Below are 23,462 nucleotides of genomic sequence, written 5' to 3' on the forward strand. Positions count from 1 at the left end.
GAAGTCTTTCCACTAGATGTTGGAACATTTCTACGGGGACTTGCTTCTATTCAGCCACGAGCGTTAGTTATGTCGGGCACTGATGTTGGGCAATTAGGCCTGGCTCTCAATCGGCATTCCAATTCATCCCAAAGGTGTTTGATGGGGTTGAGGTGAGGGCTCTGTGCAGGCCAGTCAAGTTCTTCCACACTGATCTCAACAAACCATTTCTGTATGGACCTTGCTTTGTGCACAGGGACATTGTCATGCTGAAACAGGAGAAGGCCTTCCCCAAACTGTTGCCACAAAGTTGGAAGCACAGAATTGTCTAAAATGTCATTGTATGCTGTAGCGTTAATAATTCCCTTCACCTTACCTAAGGGGCCTAGTTCGAACCATGAAAAACAGCCCCAGACCATTATTCCTCTTTCACCAAACTTTACAGTTGGCACTATGCATTGGGGCAGGTAGCGTTCTCAAACCCAGATTTGTCCGTCATCACTCCAAAGAACGTGATTCCACTGCTTCAGAGTTCAATGGCGGTGAGCTTCACACTACTCCAGCCGACGCTTGGCATTGCGCATGGTGATCTTAGGCTTGTGTGAGGCTGTCCGGCCGTGGAAACCCATTTCATGAAGCTCGCGACGAGCAGTTACTGTGCTGACGTTTGTTCCCGAGGCAGTTTGAAACTCTGTAGCGAGTGTTGCCATCGAGGAAAGACTATTTTTTTTCACACGTTACGCGCTTCAGCACTTGGCGGTCCTGTTCTCTGAGCTTGTGTGGCCTACCACTTTTCGGCTGATCCGTTGTTGCTCATAGACGTTTCCACTTCACAATAACAGCACTTACAGTTGACCAGGGAAGCTCTAGCAGGCCAGACATTTTACAAGCTGACTTGTTGGAAAGGTGGCTTTCTATTGCGGTGCCACAATGACAGTCACTGAGCTGTTCAGTCACGCCATTCTACTGCCAGTGTTTGTCTATGGAGATTGCATGGCTGTGTGCTCAATTTCATACACCTGTCAGTATCCCTGCACATTGGAACTGACTCTGGAGTATCCTTATTTACTTATTTACGGTGTTATTCTTATTCCTCATTAGTTTTTGTTGTATTATTATGTTGTTATTGATTGCTGCATTGGTGCGTTTTGAGTTTGCAAGAAAGGCATTTCACTGTACATGTGCATGACGTTGAAACCTGAAACCACCGCAGACGTAGATCACATAGACTGTGCATTCCACCACATGACTGTGGAATGGGGCGTCTGACCTCATAACTCTCTAGTGCGCTGCGTATTTCTACGCTGTAATGTATGTCGGTCAGACGGACTGAGGAGGGGCACCAACGTTGGCACACACACTGCTGGCCCGGCACCACTGTCTGTAACATTAGACAATGTTCAGTTGGCGTTAAGGAGACTTTTATTTACTGTAGCTGGAGAGAGCAGGGACCTTTCACTGTCTGGGAGGGAAGTCATTAAATAAAGAGCGGTGGAGAGGAGGGAGGGGAAGAGGACTTAAGGAGAGCGAGAAGGATAGAGGCAGAAAGATGACTCAAGAAAGGATGTATGGTTTGCGGTGATAAATAAATGACAGGATTAATGACACCTATATTGGGTATTGATATACATAAATATCCACTGGGATTCTCCAGGAACTCGTATTTCCTCATCAATCTACACACAATACCCCATAATGACAAAGAAATACCTTATTGACATGAGTATTCAGACCCTTTGCTGTGAGACCTGAAATTGAGGTCAGATGCATCCTGTTTCCATTGATCATCCTTGAGATGTTTCTGCTACTTGATTGGAGTTCACCTGTGGTAAATTCAATTGATTGGACATGATTTGAAAAGGCACACACCTCTCTATATAAGGTCACACAGTTGACAGTGCATATCAGAGCAAAAACCAAACCATGAGGTCGAAGGAATTGTCCGTAGAGCTCCGAGACAGGATTGTGTTGAGGCACAGATCTGGGGAAGGGTACCAAAACATTTCTGCAGCATTGAAGGTCCCCAAGACCACAGTGGCCTCCATCATTCTTAAATGGAAGAAGTTTTGAACCACCAAGACTCTTCCAAGAGCTGGCTGCCCGGCCAAACTGAGCAATCTGGGGAGAATGTCCTTGGTCAGGGAGGTGACCAAGAACCAGGATCGAGGGAAAGATGAACGGAGCAAAGTACAGAGATCCTTGATGAAAACCTGCTCGAGAGCACTCAGGACCTCAGACTGGGGCGTAGATTCAGCGTCCAGCAGGACAACGACCCTAAGCACACAGCCAAGACAACTCAGAAGTGGCTTTGGGACAAGTCTCTGAATGTCCTTGAGTGGCCCAGCCAGAACCCAGACTTGAACCTGATCCAACATCTCTGGAGAGACCTGAAAATAGCTGTGCAGCAAGGCTTCCCATCAAACCTAACAGGGCTTGAGAGGATCTGCAGAGAAGAATGGGAGAAACTCCCCAAACACAGTTGTGTCAAGCTTGTAGCGTCATACCCAAAAAGACCCGAGGCTGTAATCATTACCAAAGGTGCTTCAACAAAGTACTGAGTAAAGGGTCTGAAGACTTCTGTAAATGTAATATTTCAGTTTTTCATTTGTAATACATTTTAGTGTCTCTCTCTCTCACTCACACACACACTTGGAAAAAGTCAAGGGGTCTGAATACTTTCCGAATGCGCTGTAAATGAATTGACTCGTGGCAGGACATGTTGTACAGTCTTAGACTAAGACCAAAGCGATACGTCTTTCGTCTACTGTAGTCCGGTATAGAATGAATCATCCAGGCTCCTTTATAATCCTGTCCTATCAGTCTAGTATGTAATACCGTTGACAGTCCACCCCAACGCAGGTGTTTACATAGCACAGAGCTCGTGGCTGTTCAGCAGAGGCTGACAGACCGTACAGGTGACGACACGAGCCAGTCTGTCTACCTGTTCCTGTGTTTGTCTTGGCTCCCGCTATTCACTGACATCACGCCGATCTACCTGACTGCACCCATGTTTATATCAGCTGACAGACGTGTGTGTGTGTGTGTGTGTGTGTGTGTGTGTGTGTGTGTACCGTCATGTGGTCAGGTCCGGGTGTATGGCTGCCTCTCGGAGTGTGTGTGTGTGTACAGATCAAACACACACATCCTTATAAAACACTGCCTTCACCACAAACTGTTGGGACCTGTGTTGACAGCTCGCCAGGAATGCAGTGTCATAACTAGGGCTGGTTTTCCAGACACCGATTTTTAAACCTAGTCGTGGACAAAATGAAACATATTACACCGAACAAAAATAGAAAGGCAACATGTAAAGCCCTCAAACTCAACTCTGGACCTCGAAGCCAGTGCCATTGCATTTCTTCTACTCAGGAACTGATTTGGAACTATGACGCCGGGTGGGTGCAATTCATTATGAGGCAGAACAGAAAACCAACAGGCTCCGGACCTCGTAGGGTAAGAGTTGAATAACTCTGATGTAACTCGTTGGTCCCATGTTTCATGAGCTGAAATAAAAGATCCCAGGAATGTTAAATATCCACAAAAAGTTGATCTCAAATGTTGTGCACAACTGTATTTACATCCCTGTTAATGAGCATTTCTCCTTTGTCAAGATCATCCATCCACCTGACAGGTGTGGCATATCAATAAGCTGATTAAACAGTATGATCATTGCACAGGTGCACTTTATGCTGGGGACAATAAAAGGCCACTCACTCTAAAAAGTTCCGTTTTGTCACACAACACAATGCCGCAGATGTCTCACGTTTTGAAAGAGCGTGCAATTGTTGCCAGAGAATTGAATGTTCATTTCTCTACCATAAGCCGCCTCCAATGTCGTTTTAGTGAATTTGGCAGTGCGTCCAACCGGCCTCGTTTAACCACGCCATCCCAGGACCTCCACATCCGGCTTTTTCACCTGCAGGATGGTTTGAGACCATCCACCCGGACAGCTGATGAAACAGGAATATTTCTGTCTGTAAGAAATTCCTTTTGTGGGCAAAAACTCATTCTGATTGGCTGGGTCTGGCTTCCCAGTGTCTGGCTTAATATGTATCTGGGAACCAGCCTTTAGTCACACACACACACACAGTAGATCTTTACCGGACAAGGCAGGGAGCTGTGGCACATGGAGACATTTAGTTGCAGAAAGAGGACGGAAGAAGAACGTGGATACTTGTGCCTTTTGGTGGATCTCAACAGAAGAAGCAGAGTGTGCAGTGCACCAATATACACTGAGTTTACAAAACGTTAAGAACACCTTCCTAATATTGAGTTGCATCCCCCCTTTCGTCTTCACAACAGCGTTCCACTGAGATGCTTTGCACATGTTGACTCCAATGCTTCCCACTGTTGAGTCAAGTTGGCTGGATGTCCTTTGGGTTGTGAACCATTCAAATCAAATCAAAATCAAATCCAATTTTATTTGTCACATACACATGGTTAGCAGATGTTAATGCGAGGGTAGCGAAATGCTTGTGCTTCTAGTTCCGACAATGCAGTAATAACCAACAAGTAATCTAACTAACAATTCCAAAACTACTGTCTTATACACAGTGTAAGGGGATAAAGAATATGTACATAAAGATATATGAATGAGTGATGGTACAGAGCAGCATAGGCAAGATACAGTAGATGGTATCGAGTACAGTATATACATATGAGATGAGTATGTAAACAAAGTGGCATAGTTAGTGGCTAGTGATACATGTATTACATAAGGATGCAGTAGATGATATAGAGTACAGTATATACGTATACATATGAGATGAATAATGTAGGGTATGTCAACATTATATTAGGTAGCATTGTTTAAAGTGGCTAGTGATATATTTGACATTTCCCATCAATTCCCATTATTAAAGTGGCTGGAGTTGAGTCACTGTGTTGGCAGCAGCCACTTAATGTTAGTGGTGGCTGTTTAACAGTCTGATGGCCTTGAGATAGAAGCTGTTGTTCAGTCTCTCGGTCCCAGCTTTGATGCACCTGTACTGACTTCGCCTTCTGGATGATAGCGGGGTGAACAGGCAGTGGCTCGGGTGGTTGTTGTCCTTGATCTTTATGGCCTTCCTGTGACATCAGGTGGTGTAGGTGTCCTGGAGGGCAGGTAGTTTGCCCCCGGTGATCCGTTGTGCAGACCTCACTACCCTCTGGAGAGCCTTACGGTTGTGGGCGGAGCAGTTGCCGTACCAGGCGGTGATACAGCCCGCCAGGATGCTCTCGATTGTGCATCTGTAGAAGTTTGTGAGTGCTTTTGGTGACAAGCCGAATTTCTTCAGCCTCCTGAGGTTGAAGAGGCGCTGCTGCACCTTCTTCACGATGCTGTCTGTGTGGGTGGACCAATTCAGTTTGTCTGTGATGTGTACGCAGAGGAACTTAAAACTTACTACCCTCTCCACTACTGTTCCATCGATGTGGATAGGGGGGTGTTCCATCTGCTGTTTCCTGAAGTCCACAATCATCTCCTTAGTTTTGTTGACGTTGAGTGTGAGGTTATTTTCCTGACACCACACTCCGAGGACCCTCACCTCCTCCCTGTAGGCCGTCACATCGTTGTTGGTAATCAAGCCTACCACTGTTGTCGTCCGCAAACTTGATGATTGAGTTGGAGGCGTGCGTGGCCACGCAGTCGTGGGTGAACAGGGAGTACAGGAGAGGGCTCAGAACGCATCCTTGTGGGGCCCCAGTGTTGAGGATCAGCGGGGTGGAGATGTTGTTACCTACCCTCACCACCTGGGGGCGGCCCGTCAGGAAGTCCAGTACCCAGTTGCACAGGGCGGGGTCGAGACCCAGGGTCTCGAGCTTGATGACGAGCTTGGAGGGTACTATGGTGTTAAATGCCGAGCTGTAGTCGATGAACAGCATGCTCACATAGGTATTCCTCTTGTCCAGATGGGTTAGGGCATTCTTGATATGCATGGGGAAACTGTTTTATTTTTAAACAGCAGCGTTGCAGTTCTTGAGACAAACCCGTGCGCCTGGCACCTACTACCATACCCCGTTCAAAGGCACTTAAATATTTTGTCTTGCCTATTCACCCTCTGAATGGCACACATACACTATCCATGTCTCAATCGTCTCGAGGCTAAAAAATCCTTCTTTAACCTGTCTCCTCCCCTTCATCGACACCGATTTGAAGTGGATTTAACAAGGGACATCAACAAGGGATCATAGCTTTCAACTGTATTCACCTGGTCAGTCTATGTCATGGAATGAGCAGGTATTCTGTACACTCAGTGCAGATGACCCCAAAAACACGAGTTCAGCCTCACATACAAAGAGACTTTGTGTGTGTGTGTGTGTGAGACCCAGGTGCACTGTCTCGTTGGGTGGCACCACTCTAACTGTAGCACAGCAGTGGAGCTGACCGCTGCGAGTAACCAACCGTGACGTTTCCGCTGACTGAACAACACCCACATACAGCTTGCACGTTTTATCAACCCCCAACACAGTTTACGGTAGTCTGGTCCCAGATCTGTTTGTGCCTTCTAACCAACTCCTTTGGTCATTGCCACCCTTAACATGCACAGATCTGGGACCAGGCTTCTCTCCGTGTATCCCAAAGCTGGGCTGTGATTCACCAATTCTGATTACAACACATGGACGTGTCGTACTTCGGAACTCCCCGTGTCAAGAAGTGGCGGCAAAATGGAATGTAAATCGGTTGAATAGGGAAGACATGCATTGAATTATAGAGGCAGAGAAATAGTTCCATTAAGTGGAATGAAGATGACCACACACACACACACACACACTAAAACACTCTGTTATCGCATGAGAGATCATTTCCAGCCCCCCATAATACCTATCTAATTAACACATGATCAACTCTTCAACACCCACGACCAGCCGAACACATCCCCTCTTATCACGCACCGAGGCCAACCTTCCACACATCGATGGATAGAGTGTGTTTATTAGCCAGAGAGCATTGAGACCGAGGGAGAGGTGTCACGTGAACAGGGGGCTGAGAGCGGTTGCAAAGGAAGGAGAGAATAAAGGAAGCGAGCAGGGCAACAGAAGGATGTGAGGAAACGGTCTCGGTGGCTTCCTCTCTCCTTGTGTGTGTGGGGTTAGGCTTCCTAAGCAGGAGACTCCGACTCTATTTCCAGCCCTAGACTATTGAGATGCACCCATGAGGAGAGCTGACCGTTGACCAACAGGACATAGAGGAGGCCCGTTTGTTTCTGTCGCAGGTCGGCTCCTCGGATTAAAAGGCGCAAGTCGCCCTCTGCTGGCAGAATGTGGAATTTACGCGATTGCAGCTTCACGATTTGAAATGCAGTGAAGTGTTTTGTGTTTTTACAGCTTGTGCCGTTTGCTGTGTTCTGTAATATTGCACAGTGGTCCTCAAACATATATATGTGTTGTGAATGTGAGCCGCTGAAAGCCTGGCCCAGGCTCATGTGACTGTTTTAAGATGATTCTGGGTGCTGAGATTAGTCTAGACCTAGTATGGCTCGAGCCACAACCCAGTTTTACCCAGGCCACAAGGACTGTTTTTAATCAAACCCTTAACCCCAAGACATAGAATTTAAGTCAGGTCAGTGTACACACACATACACACATACCCCCCTTCACCACTGGCCCCTGCCCTTCAGCCAAGGTAACCAAAGAGCACTGTGGGTAGTTTAATCTCTCTCAGGTCTGTGATGGGGCTACTTTGACGAGCACCGTGTGTTCACACAGAGGACTCCTGTCCTTCACACTGCTTTTCTTTTTTCTCGGTTTCTGTTTCTCTCTCCCAATATGTTCCTAGGTTATCAGTCACTCAATGAAGACCAAGAAGGTAACACAAGCAAGAGTGTCTACGTCTCCTTATAATGAATTGCTAGTACATAATCCCGGTCTTCTAGAAGCCTAGGCATGTTCTATCAAACCTCAACTGCCCCCCGTTCACTCAGCTTTCTTTTATTGCTTCTCCTCATGTTCACCTCTTTCCTGTCATCCTCATTTCCTCAGCCTTTTTCTCTCTTTTTTCCCCTCTCTCGCTCTTTTTCTCTCGTATGTACATTTGTAACGTGATTGTGTGGAGGTTGTGATGGTTTGCAATGTGTTTTTAAGGGTAGGGAGGTGTTTTCAGTGTAGTGAGGATGTCTCATGGAAGTAGGACAAAAAAGTCTCTCTCTGTATTTCTCTGCTCTCCTCTCTATAACGGCTCCATTGCCTCCGGTTAAACCACAAGTCATGGTCAGCTGTGAATGAGACAGTAATTAGCCTCCGTCTCCTCTCTATAACGGCTCCATTGCCTCCGGTTAAACCACAAGTCATGGTCAGCTGTGAATGAGACAGTAATTAGCCTCCGTCTCCTCTCTCTAAATGCCCAGTCCCTCCTTTCCTTTCTCTCCCTCTTTTTTTTGAATTCCTGGTTCTTAGCTCTGAGCTGTTTAGCCTAGTCATTGGGAGTCCATCAGCAGGGTCTGAGAAGATGGCCCACTTTCTCACAAAGGGTGACGAAATAGGCCTGCCAAAGCTGCTGAGTCGCCGTGCCAACGGTTGTCCCCGGACTCCTCGGCCCTGAGACGCCACATGGGGTCACAGCCGGAGCGCAGTGTTTGTCGCCCTGGCAACTAGGGTCCCTAGGAGCATTGCTTATGTCAACAAGATGAATATGTAATTAACTCTGTTTTTCTTTTCCTCTCGCTCTCCCCATCTTTCTCTCCCCTTTCTCTCTAATCTCTCTCTCTCCTCTCTCTCAATTCATTTCGCTTAATTGGCATGATGTAACAATGTACATATTGCCAAAGCTTACAATAACAATAAGTATACAGTAGAGGACATGTGCAGGTCGATTGGTCTGTCAGACACTGTCCCTCATCTTATGGCAGGCAGCAATGTAGTGTGCTGCCAACCCACAGCTCTCTGCGTCCTCCCTCAACAGGACGGGTAGCCTATCCTCACCAGAGAGGTCTTTGAAACCTTGAATAAGGGTTTCAAATTTGGGAAAATGACACTCTAATTGTTTTATATTTTTTACATTTTGTCAGGAAATGCAGCTCCGTCTCAGGTCCTGCTGTGGTGCAGTGGTTGCACAGCCTTTCCTCTACAGGGAGCCAGGTTTTCCTGTGTCTACCCTTCTCAATGGCAAGGCTGTGCTCACTGAGCCTGTACTTTGTCAAGGTTTTTCTAAGGTTTTGATCAGTAACCATGGTCAAATATTTAGCCACGGTGTACTGTCGATTTAGGGCCAGATAGCACTGCATTTTGCTTTGTGCTTGTGTTTCCCAATAACATTTACATTTACATTTAAGTCATTTAGCAGACGCTCTTATCCAGAGCGACAATAAGTAATATAGTTTTGTTTTGACTGTGTTGTAATTTGGTTTATCCTGATTGATTGGATGTTCTGGTCCTGAGGCTTCAGTGTGTTAGTAGAACAGGTTTGTGAACTCAGCCCCAGGACCAGCTGGATGAGGGGACTCTTTTCTTTGCTCAGCTCTTGGCATTGCAGGGCTTGATAATGATATGAGAGGGGGTCACTGTATTTTAGATGTTTCCAAAACTTAATTGCTCTTTTTTGAGTTTTTATTATTCGTGGATATTGGCGTAATTCTGCCCTGCATACATTGTTTGTAGTTTTCCTCTGGACGTGTAGGAGAATCTTACAGAACTCTGCATGCAGGGTTTCAATGGGGTGTTTGTCCCATTTGATGAAATCTTGTTTTGCAAGTGGACCCCACACCTCGCTGCAATGAAGTGCAATTGGTTCAATGACACATTCAATTGGTTTTAGCCACATTTTAATAGGTATTTCAATTTGAATTAGCTTTTTAATGGCGTCAAATGCCCTGCATGCTTTCTCTGTTGATTCACTGCCTCATTAAGGTGTCCAGTTGAGCTTATTTTTAAACCTAAGTAATTGTAGTGTGTGCAGTACTCTATATATTGTGTACCAATTGAGAACTTTGGTCTAATTCCCTGAGATCTGGATCTTCTCTGGAAAATCATTATTTTAGTCTTTTTGGGGTTTACTGCCAGGGCCCAGGTCTGGCAGTACTGCTCTAGCAGGTCTAGGGCCCAGGTCTGGCAGTACTGCTCTAGCAGGTCTAGGGCCCAGGTCTGGCAGTACTGCTCTAGCAGGTCTAGGGCCCAGGTCTGGCAGTACTGCTCTAGCAGGTCTAGGGCCCAGGTCTGGCAGTACTGCTCTAGCAGGTCTAGGGCCCAGGTCTGGCAGTACTGCTCTAGCAGGTCTAGGGCCAGGTCTGGCAGTACTGCTCTAGCCTAGGGCCCAGGTCTGGCAGTACTGCTCTAGCAGGTCTAGGGCCCAGGTCTGGCAGTACTGCTCTAGCAGGTCTAGGGCCCAGGTCTGGCAGTACTGCTCTAGCAGGTCTAGGGCCCAGGTCTGGCAGTACTGCTCTAGCAGGTCTAGGGCCCAGGTCTGGCAGTACTGCTCTAGCAGGTCTAGGGCCCAGGTCTGGCAGTACTGCTCTAGCAGGTCCAGGGCCCAGGTCTGGCAGTACTGCTCTAGCAGGTCCAGGCTCTGCTGTAGGCCAGGTGCTGTGGGTGACAACCGTCATAGGTCATCTGGGAAGAGCAGCCATTCAACCTCTGAGTTGTTTAATCTCTCTCTCCCCATCAGGTGAGGAAGCACATCACAGACCTGTACGAGGATCTGAGAGATGGACACAACTTGATCTCCCTCCTGGAGGTCCTCTCTGGAGTCACCCTGGTAAGACACACACACACACACACCCGGTCACCGACCTTCACACCTCGACAACCATCACACACACACACCCGGTCACCAACCTTCACACCTCGACAACCATCACACACACTGTCGTGCCCTGTGAGACACACCCTCCCTCACATTGAGGAAGACCTCGAAGTGAACTCTTGTTGATTTAACACATCATTGTCTAATAATGTCAATATTACAGTGAGGGAAATGCATGTGTCCCCATCTAAACCATTTATTCCGTGTAGTGCACTACTTTTGACTAGAGGCCAATGGGGCCTGCTCAAAAGTAGTGCACTATGTAGGGGATAGGGTGCCATTTCAGATGCAGCCAGAGACTTTCTTGGAGCACACGATGACTCATTTCCCGGAGCACATGATGACTCATTTCCCGGAGCACACGATGACTCATTTCCCGGAGCACATGACTCATTGTAACTGACAGACGGGTCGACTAACATGAGACTGCTGACTAGGTCCACCTAGAGCAGGGGTGGGCAATTCTCGAGGGCCTAATTGGTGTCACAGTTTTGCCCCAGCTAACACACCTGACTCAAATAATCACCTAATCATGATATTCAGTTTAGAATGCAATCTGATTAATCAGGTGTGTGTTCTAGGGATGGGGGAAAGTGTGACACCAATCAGGCTCCCGAGGACTGGAGTTGCCCACCTCTGATTTAGACGCTGATTCTCCTTTTACTGTCTGTGTGACACATTCACCTCACATTTCAACCACAGAGAGCGTGTTACTGTGTATGAGAGAGGGAGAGACTGTGTGTGTGTGTGTGTGAGAGAGACTGTGTGTGTGTGTGTGAGAGAGAGACTGTGTGTGTGTGTGAGAGAGAGACTGTGTGTGTGTGTGTGAGAGAGAGACTGTGTGTGTGTGTGAGAGAGAGGCTGTGTGTGTGTGAGAGAGAGGCTGTGTGTGTGTGTGTGAGAGAGAGGCTGTGTGTGTGTGTGAGAGAGAGGCTGTGTGTGTGTGTGAGAGAGAGGCTGTGTGTGTGTGTGAGAGAGAGGCTGTGTGTGTGTGTGAGAGAGAGGCTGTGTGTGTGTGTGTGAGAGAGAGGCTGTGTGTGTGTGTGAGAGAGAGGCTGTGTGTGTGTGTGAGAGAGAGGCTGTGTGTGTGTGAGAGAGAGGCTGTGTGTGTGTGTGAGAGAGAGGCTGTGTGTGTGTGTGAGAGAGAGGCTGTGTGTGTGTGTGAGAGAGAGGCTGTGTGTGTGTGTGAGAGAGGCTGTGTGTGTGTGTGTGTGAGAGGCTGTGTGTGTGTGTGTGAGAGGCTGTGTGTGTGTGTGTGTGAGAGGCTGTGTGTGTGTGAGAGAGAGATATTGTGCGAGAGAGAGATATTGTGAGAGAGAGCGCTACTGTGTGTGAGTGAGAGATGCTGTGTGTGTGTGTGTGTGAGAGATGCTGTGTGTGTGAGAGATGCTGTGTGTGTGAGAGATGCTGTGTATGTGAGAAATGCTGTGTGTGTGAGTGAGATGCTGTGTGTGTGAGTGAGATGCTGTGTGTGTGAGTGAGATGCTGTGTGTGTGAGTGAGATGCTGTGTGTGAGAGAGAGAGATACTGTATATGAGAGAGAGATATTGTGTGTGTGTGTGTGAGAGAGAGATATTGTGTGTGTGTGTGAGAGAGAGATATTGTGTGTGTGTGTGAGAGAGAGATATTGTGTGTGTGTGAGAGAGAGATATTGTGTGTGTGTGTGAGAGAGAGATTGTGTGTGTGTGTGTGTGTGAGAGAGAGATATTGTGTGTGTGTGTGAGAGAGAGATATTGTGTGTGTGTGTGAGAGAGAGATATTGTGTGTGTGTGTGGGAGAGAGATATTGTGTGTGTGTGGGAGAGAGATATTGTGTGTGTGTGGGAGAGAGATATTGTGTGTGTGTGGGAGAGAGATATTGTGTGTGTGTGTGGGAGAGAGATATTGTGTGTGCGCGAGAGAGAGATATTGTGTGTGCGCGAGAGAGAGATATTGTGTGTGCGCGAGAGAGAGATATTGTGTGTGCGCGAGAGAGATATTGTGTGCGCGAGAGAGAGATATTGTGTGCGCGAGAGAGAGATATTGTGTGCGCGAGAGAGAGATATTGTGTGCGCGAGAGAGAGATATTGTGTGCGAGAGAGAGAGATATTGTGTGCGAGAGAGAGAGCTATTGTGTGCGAGAGAGAGAGCTATTGTGTGCGAGAGAGAGAGCTATTGTGTGCGAGAGAGAGAGCTATTGTGTGCGAGAGAGAGAGCTATTGTGTGCGAGAGAGAGAGCTATTGTGTGCGAGAGAGAGAGCTATTGTGTGCGAGAGAGAGAGCTATTGTGTGCGAGAGAGAGAGCTATTGTGTGCGAGAGAGAGAGATATTGTGTGCGAGAGAGAGAGATATTGTGTGCGCGAGAGAGAGAGATATTGTGCGCGAGAGAGAGAGATATTGTGTGCGAGAGAGAGAGATTGTGTGTGCGAGAGAGAGAGATTGTGTGTGCGAGAGAGAGAGATTGTGTGTGCGAGAGAGAGAGATTGTGTGTGCGAGAGAGAGAGATTGTGTGTGCGAGAGAGAGAGATTGTGTGTGCGAGAGAGAGAGATTGTGTGTGCGAGAGAGAGAGATATAGTGTGTGCGAGAGAGAGAGAGTGTGTGCGAGAGAGAGAGCGCTACTGTGTGTGCGGGAGAGAGAGCGCTACTGTGTGTGCGAGAGAGAGAGCGCTACTGTGTGTGCGAGAGCGCTACTGTGTGTGAGAGAGAGCTACTGTGTGTGCGAGAGCGCTACTGTGTGTGCGAGAGCGCTACTGTGTGTGAGAGAGAGCTACTGTGTGAGAGAGAGAGAGCTACTGTGTGAGAGAGAGAGAGCTACTGTGTGAGAGAGAGCTACTGTGTGTGAGAGAGAGCTACTGTGTGTGTGTGAGAGAGAGAGATACTGTGTGTGTGAGAGAGCTACTGTGTGTGAGAGAGCGCTACTGTGTGTGAGAGAGAGCTACTGTGTGTGTGAGAGAGCTACTGTGTGTGAGAGAGCTACTGTGTGTGAGAGAGCTACTGTGTGAGAGAGAGCTACTGTGTGTGAGAGCTACTGTGTGAGAGCTACTGTGTGTGTGTTAGAGAGAGAGCTACTGTGTGTGTGTTAGAGAGAGAGCTACTGTGTGTGTGTTAGAGAGAGAGCTACTGTGTGTGTGTGTTAGAGAGAGAGCTACTGTGTGTGTGTGTTAGAGAGAGAGCTACTGTGTGTGTGTTAGAGAGAGAGAGCTACTGTGTGTGTGTTAGAGAGAGAGCTACTGTGTGTGTGTTAGAGAGAGAGCTACTGTGTGTGTGTTAGAGAGAGAGCTACTGTGTGTGTGTTAGAGAGAGGGCTACTGTGTTAGAGAGAGAGCTACTGTGTGAGAGAGAGAGAGAGCTACTGTGTGAGAGAGAGAGCTACTGTGTGAGAGAGAGAGCTACTGTGTGTGAGAGAGAGATACTGTGAGAGAGAGATACTGTGTGAGAGAGATACTGTGTGTGAGAGAGAGCTACTGTGTGTGTGAGAGAGAGCTACTGTGTGTGAGATGCTGTGTGTGAGAGAGCGTGTACGGGAGGAACTTTTCATCTTGCTTTTCAGAAATGTGGCCTCTTAGCAGTTTACTTCTTGATTATTGCCTCAGCTGCATTTTTCATTTCTTCCTGCTCTACCTCTTTCTCACGCTCTCTTTCTCTTTGATCTCTTTCTTTTGGACAATCACCTCATCTTCATCCCTCCATACAATTCTTTCATCCTCCATCCACTCTTCTCTCTCTCCTCATCCCCCCTTCCCCTCTGGACGGCAGCAGCTCAAGGGCGTGTCCTCGCTGAGGAGGGTGTGTATCTCCCGAGCTCCCCCGCTCATCTTGCTCGGGGGGGAGGAGGTGGAGGATGGAGCTCAGGGAGTACGTTTGACCTCACCCCATAGTGTTTTAAGACTGCATGCGCGTGAAGTGCATTTAAGTTCTATCCTAAGACACACATTTACACGCTGACGTGTCTCATGTCTCACACAAGCATTTTCACACATTTTCACACTACAAGCAGTACAACAGGGTAACCAGACAAAACCTCCTTAGACATTCCTTCAAGGGTTAAATAGGCTTTTTTTTTCATGGTTTTTATTTTGTCAGCATCTTGGCTAGGGCTGTGTAACTGTGGCCTCTTCTCCCCCTGACCTTCCCCTGACCTCTCGTCCTCTGAATGGAGTTCTCTGTTTGGCCTGAGTGCTCCTCATAACCCTGCTTCTATACTGGTACTGCAGCGTTGACTATACCCAGCACAGCACACTGTGACACACACTCCTGCATCTTGCAATTCTAGCAGCTTTGCTGTGTGTGTTTTCTTTTCTCTGTGTGTGTGTGTGTGTGTGTGTGTGTGTGTTCTGTCAGACTGTCAGTGATTGACTGAGTGAATGTGTGTGAGTCAGCCAGCCAAGGACTGTGTGTTTTGAGAGAGCGGCAGGGGAAAATGTGTGTGTGTGTTTGAGAAAAGTATTAGACTGTTTAAACCAGCATGGTTTGCAGATGTACCTTTTCTGGTTTGGAGAATGTTTTTCCTGGGTTGTTTCCTGCTCTGCTGTGAGGATGCTTGTTGGCATGTCTTTGACAACAGTTGAAGACAGCGCCCTCTAGGAGAATGCCGTGCCATTACAGCGGCCCAGGCGTAGTTTCCCCCCCTCACTGCACTTTGAATTGGGAACGACACTTGTCACGGCTTATATATCTCTCTCACTGGTCAGCATTGTGAGAAGATCTCCCGTTTCCCCCATACATCACACTCATCACTCTCTCTCTCTCTGTCCCCCCCATACACTCATCTCTCTCTCTGTCCCGTTCCCCCCATACACTCATCTCTCTCTCTGTCCCGTTTCCCCCATACACTCATCTCTCTCTCTGTCCCGTTTCCCCCATACACTCATCCCCCATACCCCATACACTCATCTCTTCTGTCCCGTTTCCCCCATACACTCATCTCTCTCTGTCCCGTTTCCCCCCCATCTCATCTCTCTCTGTCCCGTTTTCCCCCATACACTCATCTCTCTCTCTGTCCCCCATACACTCATCTCTCTCTGTCCCGTTTCCCCCCATACACTCATCTCTCTCTGTCCCGTTTACACTCATCTCTCTCTCTGTCCCGTTTCCCCCCATACACTCATCTCTCTCTGTCCCCCCATACACTCATCTCTCTCTCTGTCCCGTTTCCCCCATACACTCATCTCTCTCTGTCGTGTTTCCCCCCATACACTCATCTTTCTGTCCCCCCATACACTCATCTCTCTCTCTGTCGTGTTTTCCCCCATACACTCATCTCTCTCTCTGTCCCCCATACACTCATCTCTCTCTCTGTCGTTTTTCCCCCATACACTCATCTCTCCTCTCCCGTTTTTCCCCCATACACTCATCTCTCTCTGTCCCGTTTCCCCCCATACACTCATCTCTCTCTGTCCCGTTTCCCCCCATACACTCATCTCATCTCTCTGTCCCGTTTCCCCCCATACATCCCGTTTCCCCCCCATACACTCATCTCTCTCTGTCCCCCCCCATACACTCATCTCTCTCTCTGTCCCGTTTTCCCCCCCATACACTCATCTCTCTCTGTCCCGTTTCTCATCTCTCTGTCCCGTTTCCCCCATACACTCATTTCTCTCTCTGTCATACACTCATCTCTCTCTCTGTCGTGTTTTCCCCCATACACTCATCTCTCTCTCTGTCGTGTTTTCCCCCCATACACTCATTTCTCTCTCTGTCGTGTTTTCTCCTCTCTGTCGTGTTTTCCCCCATACACTCATCTCTCTCTCTGTCGTGTTTTCCCCCATACACTCATCTCTCTCTCTGTCGTGTTTCCCCCCATACACTCATCTCTCTCTCTGTCACCCCCATACACTCGTCCCCATCGTCTCTCTCTCTGTCGTGCTTCCCCCATACACTCGTTCTCTGTCCCCCCATACACTCATCTCTCTCTCTGTCGTTTTTCCCCCATACACTCGTCTCTCTCTGTCGTGTTTTCCCCCATCATCTCTCTCTCTGTCGTGTTTTCCCCATACACTCGTCTCTCTCTCTCTCTGTCGTGTTTTCCCCCATACACTCGTCTCTCTCTCTCTGTCGTGTTTTCCCCATACACTCATCTCTCTCTCTGTCGTGTTTTCCCCCATACACTCACATACACTCATCTCTCTCTCTGTCGTGTTTTCCCCCATACACTCATCTCTCTCTCTGTCGTGTTTTCCCCCATACTCATCTCTCTCTCTGTCCCGTTTCCCCCATACACTCATCTCTCTCTGTCCCGTTTCCCCCATACACTCATCTCTCTCTGTCCCGTTTCCCCCATACACTCATCTCTCTCTCTGTCCCGTTTCCCCCCCATCACTCATCTCTGTCCCGTTTTTCCCCCATACACTCATCTCTCTCTCTGTCCCGTTTCCCCCATACACTCATCTCTCTCTCTGTCACTCATCTCTTTGTTTTCCCCCATACACTCATCTCTCTCTGTCCCGTTTCCCCCCCATACACTCATCTCTCTCTCTGTCCCGTTTCCCCCCCCATACACTCATCTCTCTCTCTGTCGTGTTTTCCCCCATACACTCATCTCTCTCTCTGTCCCGTTTCCCCCATACACTCATCTCTCTCTCTGTCGTGTTTTCCCCCATACACTCATCTCTCTCTCTGTCGTGTTTTCCCCCATACACTCTCTCTCTGTCGTGTTTTCCCCATCATCTCTCTCTGTCGTGTTTTCCCCCCATACACTCATCTCTCTCTCTGTCCGTTTTTCCCCCATACACTCATCTCTCTCTCTGTACACTCTCTCTGTCCCGTTTCCCGTTTCCCCCCCCCATACACTCATCTCTCTCTCCCGTTTCCCCCCATACACTCATCTCTCTCTGTCCCGTTTCCCCCATACACTCATCTCTCTCTGTCGTTTCCCCCCATACACTCATCTCTCTCTGTCCCTTTCCCCCCATACACTCTCTCTCTCTGTCGTGTTTTCCCCCATACACTCATCTCTCTCTCTGTCGTGTTTTCCCCCATACACTCATCTCTCTCTCTGTCGTGTTTTCCCCCCCATACACTCATTTCTCTCTCTGTCGTGTTTTCCCCCATACACTCATCTCTCTCTGTCGTGTTTTCCCCCATACACTCATCTCTCTCTCTGTCGTGTTTTCCCCCATACACTCATCTCTCTCTCTCTCCCCCATACACTCATTTCTCTCTCTGTCGTGTTTTCCCCCATACACTCATCTCTCTCTCTGTCGTGTTTTCCCCCATACCATACACTCTCTCTCTCTCTGTCTCTCTGTCGTGCATTCCCCCATACACTTTCTCTCTGTCCCCCCCATACACTCATCTCTCTCTCTGTCTGTCGTGTTTTCCCCATACACTCGTCCTCTCTGTCGTGTTTTCCCCCATACACTCATCTCTCTCTGTCGTGTTTTCCCCCATACACTCATCTCTCTCTCTGTCGTGTTTTCCCCCATACACTCATCTCTCTCTCTCTGTCGTGTTTTCCCCCATACACTCGTCTCTCTCTCTCTGTCGTGTTTTCCCCCATACACTCATCTCTCTCTCTCTCTGTCGTGTTTTCCCCCATACACTCATCTCTCTCTCTCTCTCGTGTTTTCCCCCATACACTCATCTCTCTCTCTGTCGTGTTTTCCCCCATACACTCATCTCTCTCTCTGTCGTCGTTTTCCCCCATACTCATCTCTCTCTCTGTCGTGTTTTCCCCCATACTCATCTCTCTCTCTGTCGTGTTTTCCCCCATACACTCATCTCTCTCTCTGTCGTGGTTTCCCCCATACACTCATCTCTCTCTCTGTCGTGCATTCCCCCATACACTCGTCTCTCTCTCTGTCGTGCATTCCCCATACACTCGTCTCTCTCTCTGTCGTGCTTCCCCATACACTCGTCTCTCTCTCTGTCGTGTTTTCCCCCATACACTCGTCTCTCTCTCTGTCGTGTTTTCCCCCATACACTCGTCTCTCTCTCTCTCTGTCGTGTTTTCCCCCATACACTCGTCTCTCTCTCTCTCTCTGTCGTGTTTTCCCCCATACACTCGTCTCTCTCTCTCTCTGTCGTGTTTTCCCCCATACACTCGTCTCTCTCTCTCTCTGTCGTGTTTTCCCCCATACACTCGTCTCTCTCTCTCTCTGTCGTGTTTTCCCCCATACACTCATCTCTCTCTCTGTCGTGTTTTCCCCCATACACTCATCTCTCTCTCTGTCGTGTTTTCCCCCATACACTCATCTCTCTCTCTGTCGTGTTTTCCCCCATACTCATCTCTCTCTCTGTCGTGTTTTCCCCCCATACTCATCTCTCTCTCTGTCGTGCTTCCCCCCCTTCAGCCCAGAGAAAAGGGTCGCATGCGATTCCACCGGCTCCAGAATGTCCAGATCGCCCTGGACTTCCTCAAACAGAGACAGGTACAACTGACACACACACACACCTGCCGCTTTCAAACCCACACAATATTTCAGCAGGTACTCATGCGCTCAGCAATACACATTGAGCCGAACTAAAGCCACACTCTGACGTCTGCTGTTGGAAATAGATTTTTGTTTGTTTATTTAGTTTGGTCTATTTTGCCATTAAAAAAAAAAAAAAAAATGCAAAGCACATCCATAAATAAAATCATTGAGATGACCTTTCTCTTGGTCCCCTGTCCCAATGTGTCAGCTCTGCATGACTGGGCCTCCCAGATGACCACAGTCACACCTCACGCATCACTGCCCAATGCTGCACCTCTGTCTTAGACACCTACTCCTACTTGACACGGACTGCACCTCTGTCTTAGACACCTACTCCTACTTGACACGGACTGCACCTCTGTCTTAGACACCTACTCCTACTTGACACGGACTGCACCTCTGTCTTAGAGACACCTGCTCCTACTTGACACGGACTGCACCTCTGTCTTAGACACCTACTCCTACTTGACACGGACTGCACCTCTGTCTTAGACACCTGCTTCTACTTGACACGGACTGCACCTCCGTGGCCTTCAGCGGCTTCCTCTCCTGGTTTCATTGCTTTTATGTGCACCGGTGTGTGAAAGCAGGATGGACTCAGGAGGCTATTCACACCAAAAATATAGCCTTTTTAGTATTCAATCTTGCAATGGTGAGCAAGAAGTCATGTGATGACTGGTTAATAACATGGAGCACATGGTTAGTAGCTTTAGTTCACCACTAGGCCTGGCGTTAAGATCCTCCCGTTCTACACGTTCCAGGTCAACGCTTTAGTTCACCACTAGGCCTGGCATTTAAATCCTCCCGTTCTACACGTTCCAGGTCAACGCTTTAGTTCACCACTAGGCCTGGCGTTTAGATCCTCCCGTTCTACACGTTCCAGGTCAATGCTTTAGTTCACCACTAGGCCTGGCGTTTAGATCCTCCCGTTCTACAGGTCAACGTTCCAGGTCAACGCTTTCAGTTTCACCACTAGGCCTGGCGTTTAAATCCTCCCGTTCTACACGTTCCAGGTCAATGCTTTAGTTCACCACTAGGCCTGGCGTTTAAATCCTCCCGTTCTACACGTTCCAGGTCAATGCTTTAGTTCACCACTAGGCCTGGCGTTTAAATCCTCCCGTTCTACACGTTCCAGGTCAATGCTTTAGTTCACCACTAGGCCTGGCGTTTAGATCCTCCCGTTCTACACGTTCCAGGTCAATGCTTTAGTTCACCACTAGGCCTAGGCCTGGCGTTTAAATCCTCCCGTTCTACACGTTCCAGGTCAATGCTTTAGTTCACCACTAGGCCTGGCGTTTAAATCCTCCCGTTCTACACGTTCCAGGTCAATGCTTTAGTTCACCACTAGGCCTGGCGTTTAAATCCTCCCGTTCTACACGTTCCAGGTCAATGCTTTAGTTCACCACTAGGCCTGGCGTTTAAATCCTCCCGTTCTACACGTTCCAGGTCAATGCTTTAGTTCACCACCAGGCCTGGCGTTTAAATCCTCCCGTTCTACATGTTCCAGGTCAATGCTTTAGTTCACCACTAGGCCTGGCGTTTAGATCCTCCCGTTCTACACGTTCCAGGTCAACGCTTTAGTTCACCACTAGGCCTGGCGTTTAAATCCTCCCGTTCTACACGTTCCAGGTCAATGCTTTAGTTCACCACTAGGCCTGGCGTTTAAATCCTCCCGTTCTACACGTTCCAGGTCAATGCTTTAGTTCACCACTAGGCCTGGCGTTTAAATCCTCCCGTTCTACACGTTCCAGGTCAATGCTTTAGTTCACCACTAGGCCTGGCGTTTAAATCCTCCCGTTCTACACGTTCCAGGTCAATGCTTTAGTTCACCACTAGGCCTGGCGTTTAAATCCTCCCGTTCTACACGTTCCAGGTCAATGCTTTAGTTCACCACTAGGCCTGGCGTTTAAATCCTCCCGTTCTACACAATGTTCCAGGTCAATGCTTTAGTTCACCACTAGGCCTGGCGTTTAAATCCTCCCGTTCTACACGTTCCAGGTCAATGCTTTAGTTCACCACTAGGCCTGGCGTTTAAATCCTCCCGTTCTCCACGTTCCAGGTCAACGCTTTAGTTCACCACTAGGCCTGGCGTTTAGATCCTCCCGTTCTACACCTTCCAGGTCAACGCTTTAGTTCACCACTAGGCCTGGCGTTTAGATCCTCCCGTTCTACACGTTCCAGGTCAATGCTTTAGTTCACCACTAGGCCTGGCGTTTAGATCCTCCCGTTCTACACGTTCCAGGTCAACGCTTTAGTTCACCACTAGGCCTGGCGTTTAAATCCTCCCCCGTTCTACACGTTCCAGGTCAACGCTTTAGTTCACCACTAGGCCTGGCGTTTAGATCCTCCCGTTCTACACGTTCCAGGTCAACGCTTTAGTTCACCACTAGGCCTGGCGTTTAGATCCTCCCGTTCTACACGTTCCAGGTCAACGCTTTAGTTCACCACTAGGCCTGGCGTTTAGATCCTCCCGTTCTACACGTTCCAGGTCAACGCTTTAGTTCACCACTAGGCCTGGCGTTTAAATCCTCCCGTTCTACACGTTCCAGGTCAACGCTTTAGTTCACCACTAGGCCTGGCGTTTAGATCCTCCCGTTCTACACGTTCCAGGTCAATGCTTTAGTTCACCACTAGGCCTGGCGTTTAAATCCTCCCGTTCTACACCTTCCAGGTCAATGCTTTAGTTCACCACTAGGCCTGGCGTTTAAATCCTCCCGTTCTACACGTTCCAGGTCAAACTGGTGAACATCCGGAACGATGACATCACAGACGGCAACCCCAAGCTGACACTGGGCCTCATCTGGACCATCATCCTGCACTTCCAGGTCTGTGCTGCTCTGTGTTCTAGTTCTATGTTGCGGTTTGCCACCCTGCTCCATTGTTTTGGGTTGTGTTTTTGGGTTGTGTACTTGGCACGCTGGCTACTTCCTGTTGACCTCTGGCCAGGTCCACCTCATAAGAGGTGTTTAACCTCGAGGGTCTTTACCTGGTTTAATAAAGGTTCAATGAAAATGAATCAATAAAAACGTCAGATTTCTATGTTGTGGCTAATCTCTGGTTGGTTTGCCAGTCTGCCCTGCAACCAAATCACTTTTTAATAACAGCACTTTTTTCCAAATAGAGTTTACAGTTCTACAAATCATCATAATTCCCACCTCGTGACGTGTTAGTGATGCCGCTGTTTTCGGCGACCTCTCTGTCCATATGGGCTAAAGACAGTCATTTATTATTTAGGCTAGTTCTCCCGGCCTCGGTCCGTTGTGGCCTGCAGTCTGGTTCCAATCACTTAAAGACCGAGTTGGTGACAACCCTAAGAGCTAATGGTGGATACCGATCTCTCAGCCACGTCCTCTACTGTAGTATTGGGTGTGTTTGGGCACAGCTAGAGAGTTCTCTGCCAGGAGCAGACTAGATTTAGAAGTCTTTAGTCCATCTTGCCGGTGTGGGAGTTTACTTGACTTGCTTTGTCTGTAGATGCTGTGCCGACCTGTTTGTTGCAGAGACAACTCTAGGGAAGCCTCATAAGGCTCTGGTTTGGTGTTTGGCACGTGTTAATTTTAAAGACACTCGTAGCAGTGTTTAATAGATGGATACGAGTGGCTGTGTGTGTCACATAGTTTACCTTGGCATGTCCTTGTGTGTGGTGGAGAACAACCACCAGGCAGGGCATTGCAGTAGGTCAGGTCCCAAAGCACTAGCACCATAGAGGGACGCACACACACACACACACACACACACACAGCTGGCCTCAGGAACCCAGGCGTGAATGTTTGGACTCTAATCAGTCAAGCAAACCCAAAGCCACTCTTCCTGTATCCACAAATAATACATCTTCAACTAAATGTTCTGCTTTTTAGAAGTCAAACTTCTCTATCGAAGGTAGAAAAAGACAGAAATGAGAGCACCATTTTGTCAATGCCAGTATTTTGACAGCTCAGGAACCAACCTTTTATTATTAGGTGTACAATCAGCTGCACTTCCCATGCCCGGCCAATAGGATGTGCTGTGGGCAAAACAGAGCAATGATGATGATATTACCTCCCAGGGTGACGCCGGCAAGAAGGTTGCCACGGAGACACGCCGCATAACTACGCAGCCACTTCATTCAGCATGATTCAGCAGAATGGTGTGAGCCCAGGGGGAGAAAGGGCGGGGGGGAGAGGGAGGGTGGTGAAGTGATGCAGAACGAGGGATAGAGGTAGATGGGGGAGAACTCTGTGCTGATGGACAGAATGGGAGCTGAAAACTACTGTTGCACTGAAGGAGACCGAAGAGGAGGAAATGAAAGAGAGAAGATGGAAGAATAGAGCAGTCGTTTTACAGTTGTGGGTAAATTGCATCAAACCAAATGTTATTTGTCACATGCTTCATAAACT

At 48.3% G+C, this 23,462-nt stretch overlaps 1 protein-coding gene across 1 annotated transcript in view; it reads left to right on the top strand.

The window, feature by feature from the left end:
- The window catches only part of macf1a (microtubule actin crosslinking factor 1a), a 246,088-nt gene that overhangs the window by 81,247 nt on the left and 141,379 nt on the right, over positions 1 to 23,462 (top strand). Inside the window, 3 exon segments of the mRNA XM_065020508.1 lie at positions 10,556 to 10,645; positions 18,964 to 19,041; positions 21,819 to 21,911. Coding sequence (XP_064876580.1) covers positions 10,556 to 10,645; positions 18,964 to 19,041; positions 21,819 to 21,911 — 261 coding nt within the window.

Source organism: Oncorhynchus nerka, linkage group LG7 (assembly GCF_034236695.1).
Source record: "Oncorhynchus nerka isolate Pitt River linkage group LG7, Oner_Uvic_2.0, whole genome shotgun sequence".
Classification (NCBI taxonomy): domain Eukaryota; kingdom Metazoa; phylum Chordata; class Actinopteri; order Salmoniformes; family Salmonidae; genus Oncorhynchus; species Oncorhynchus nerka.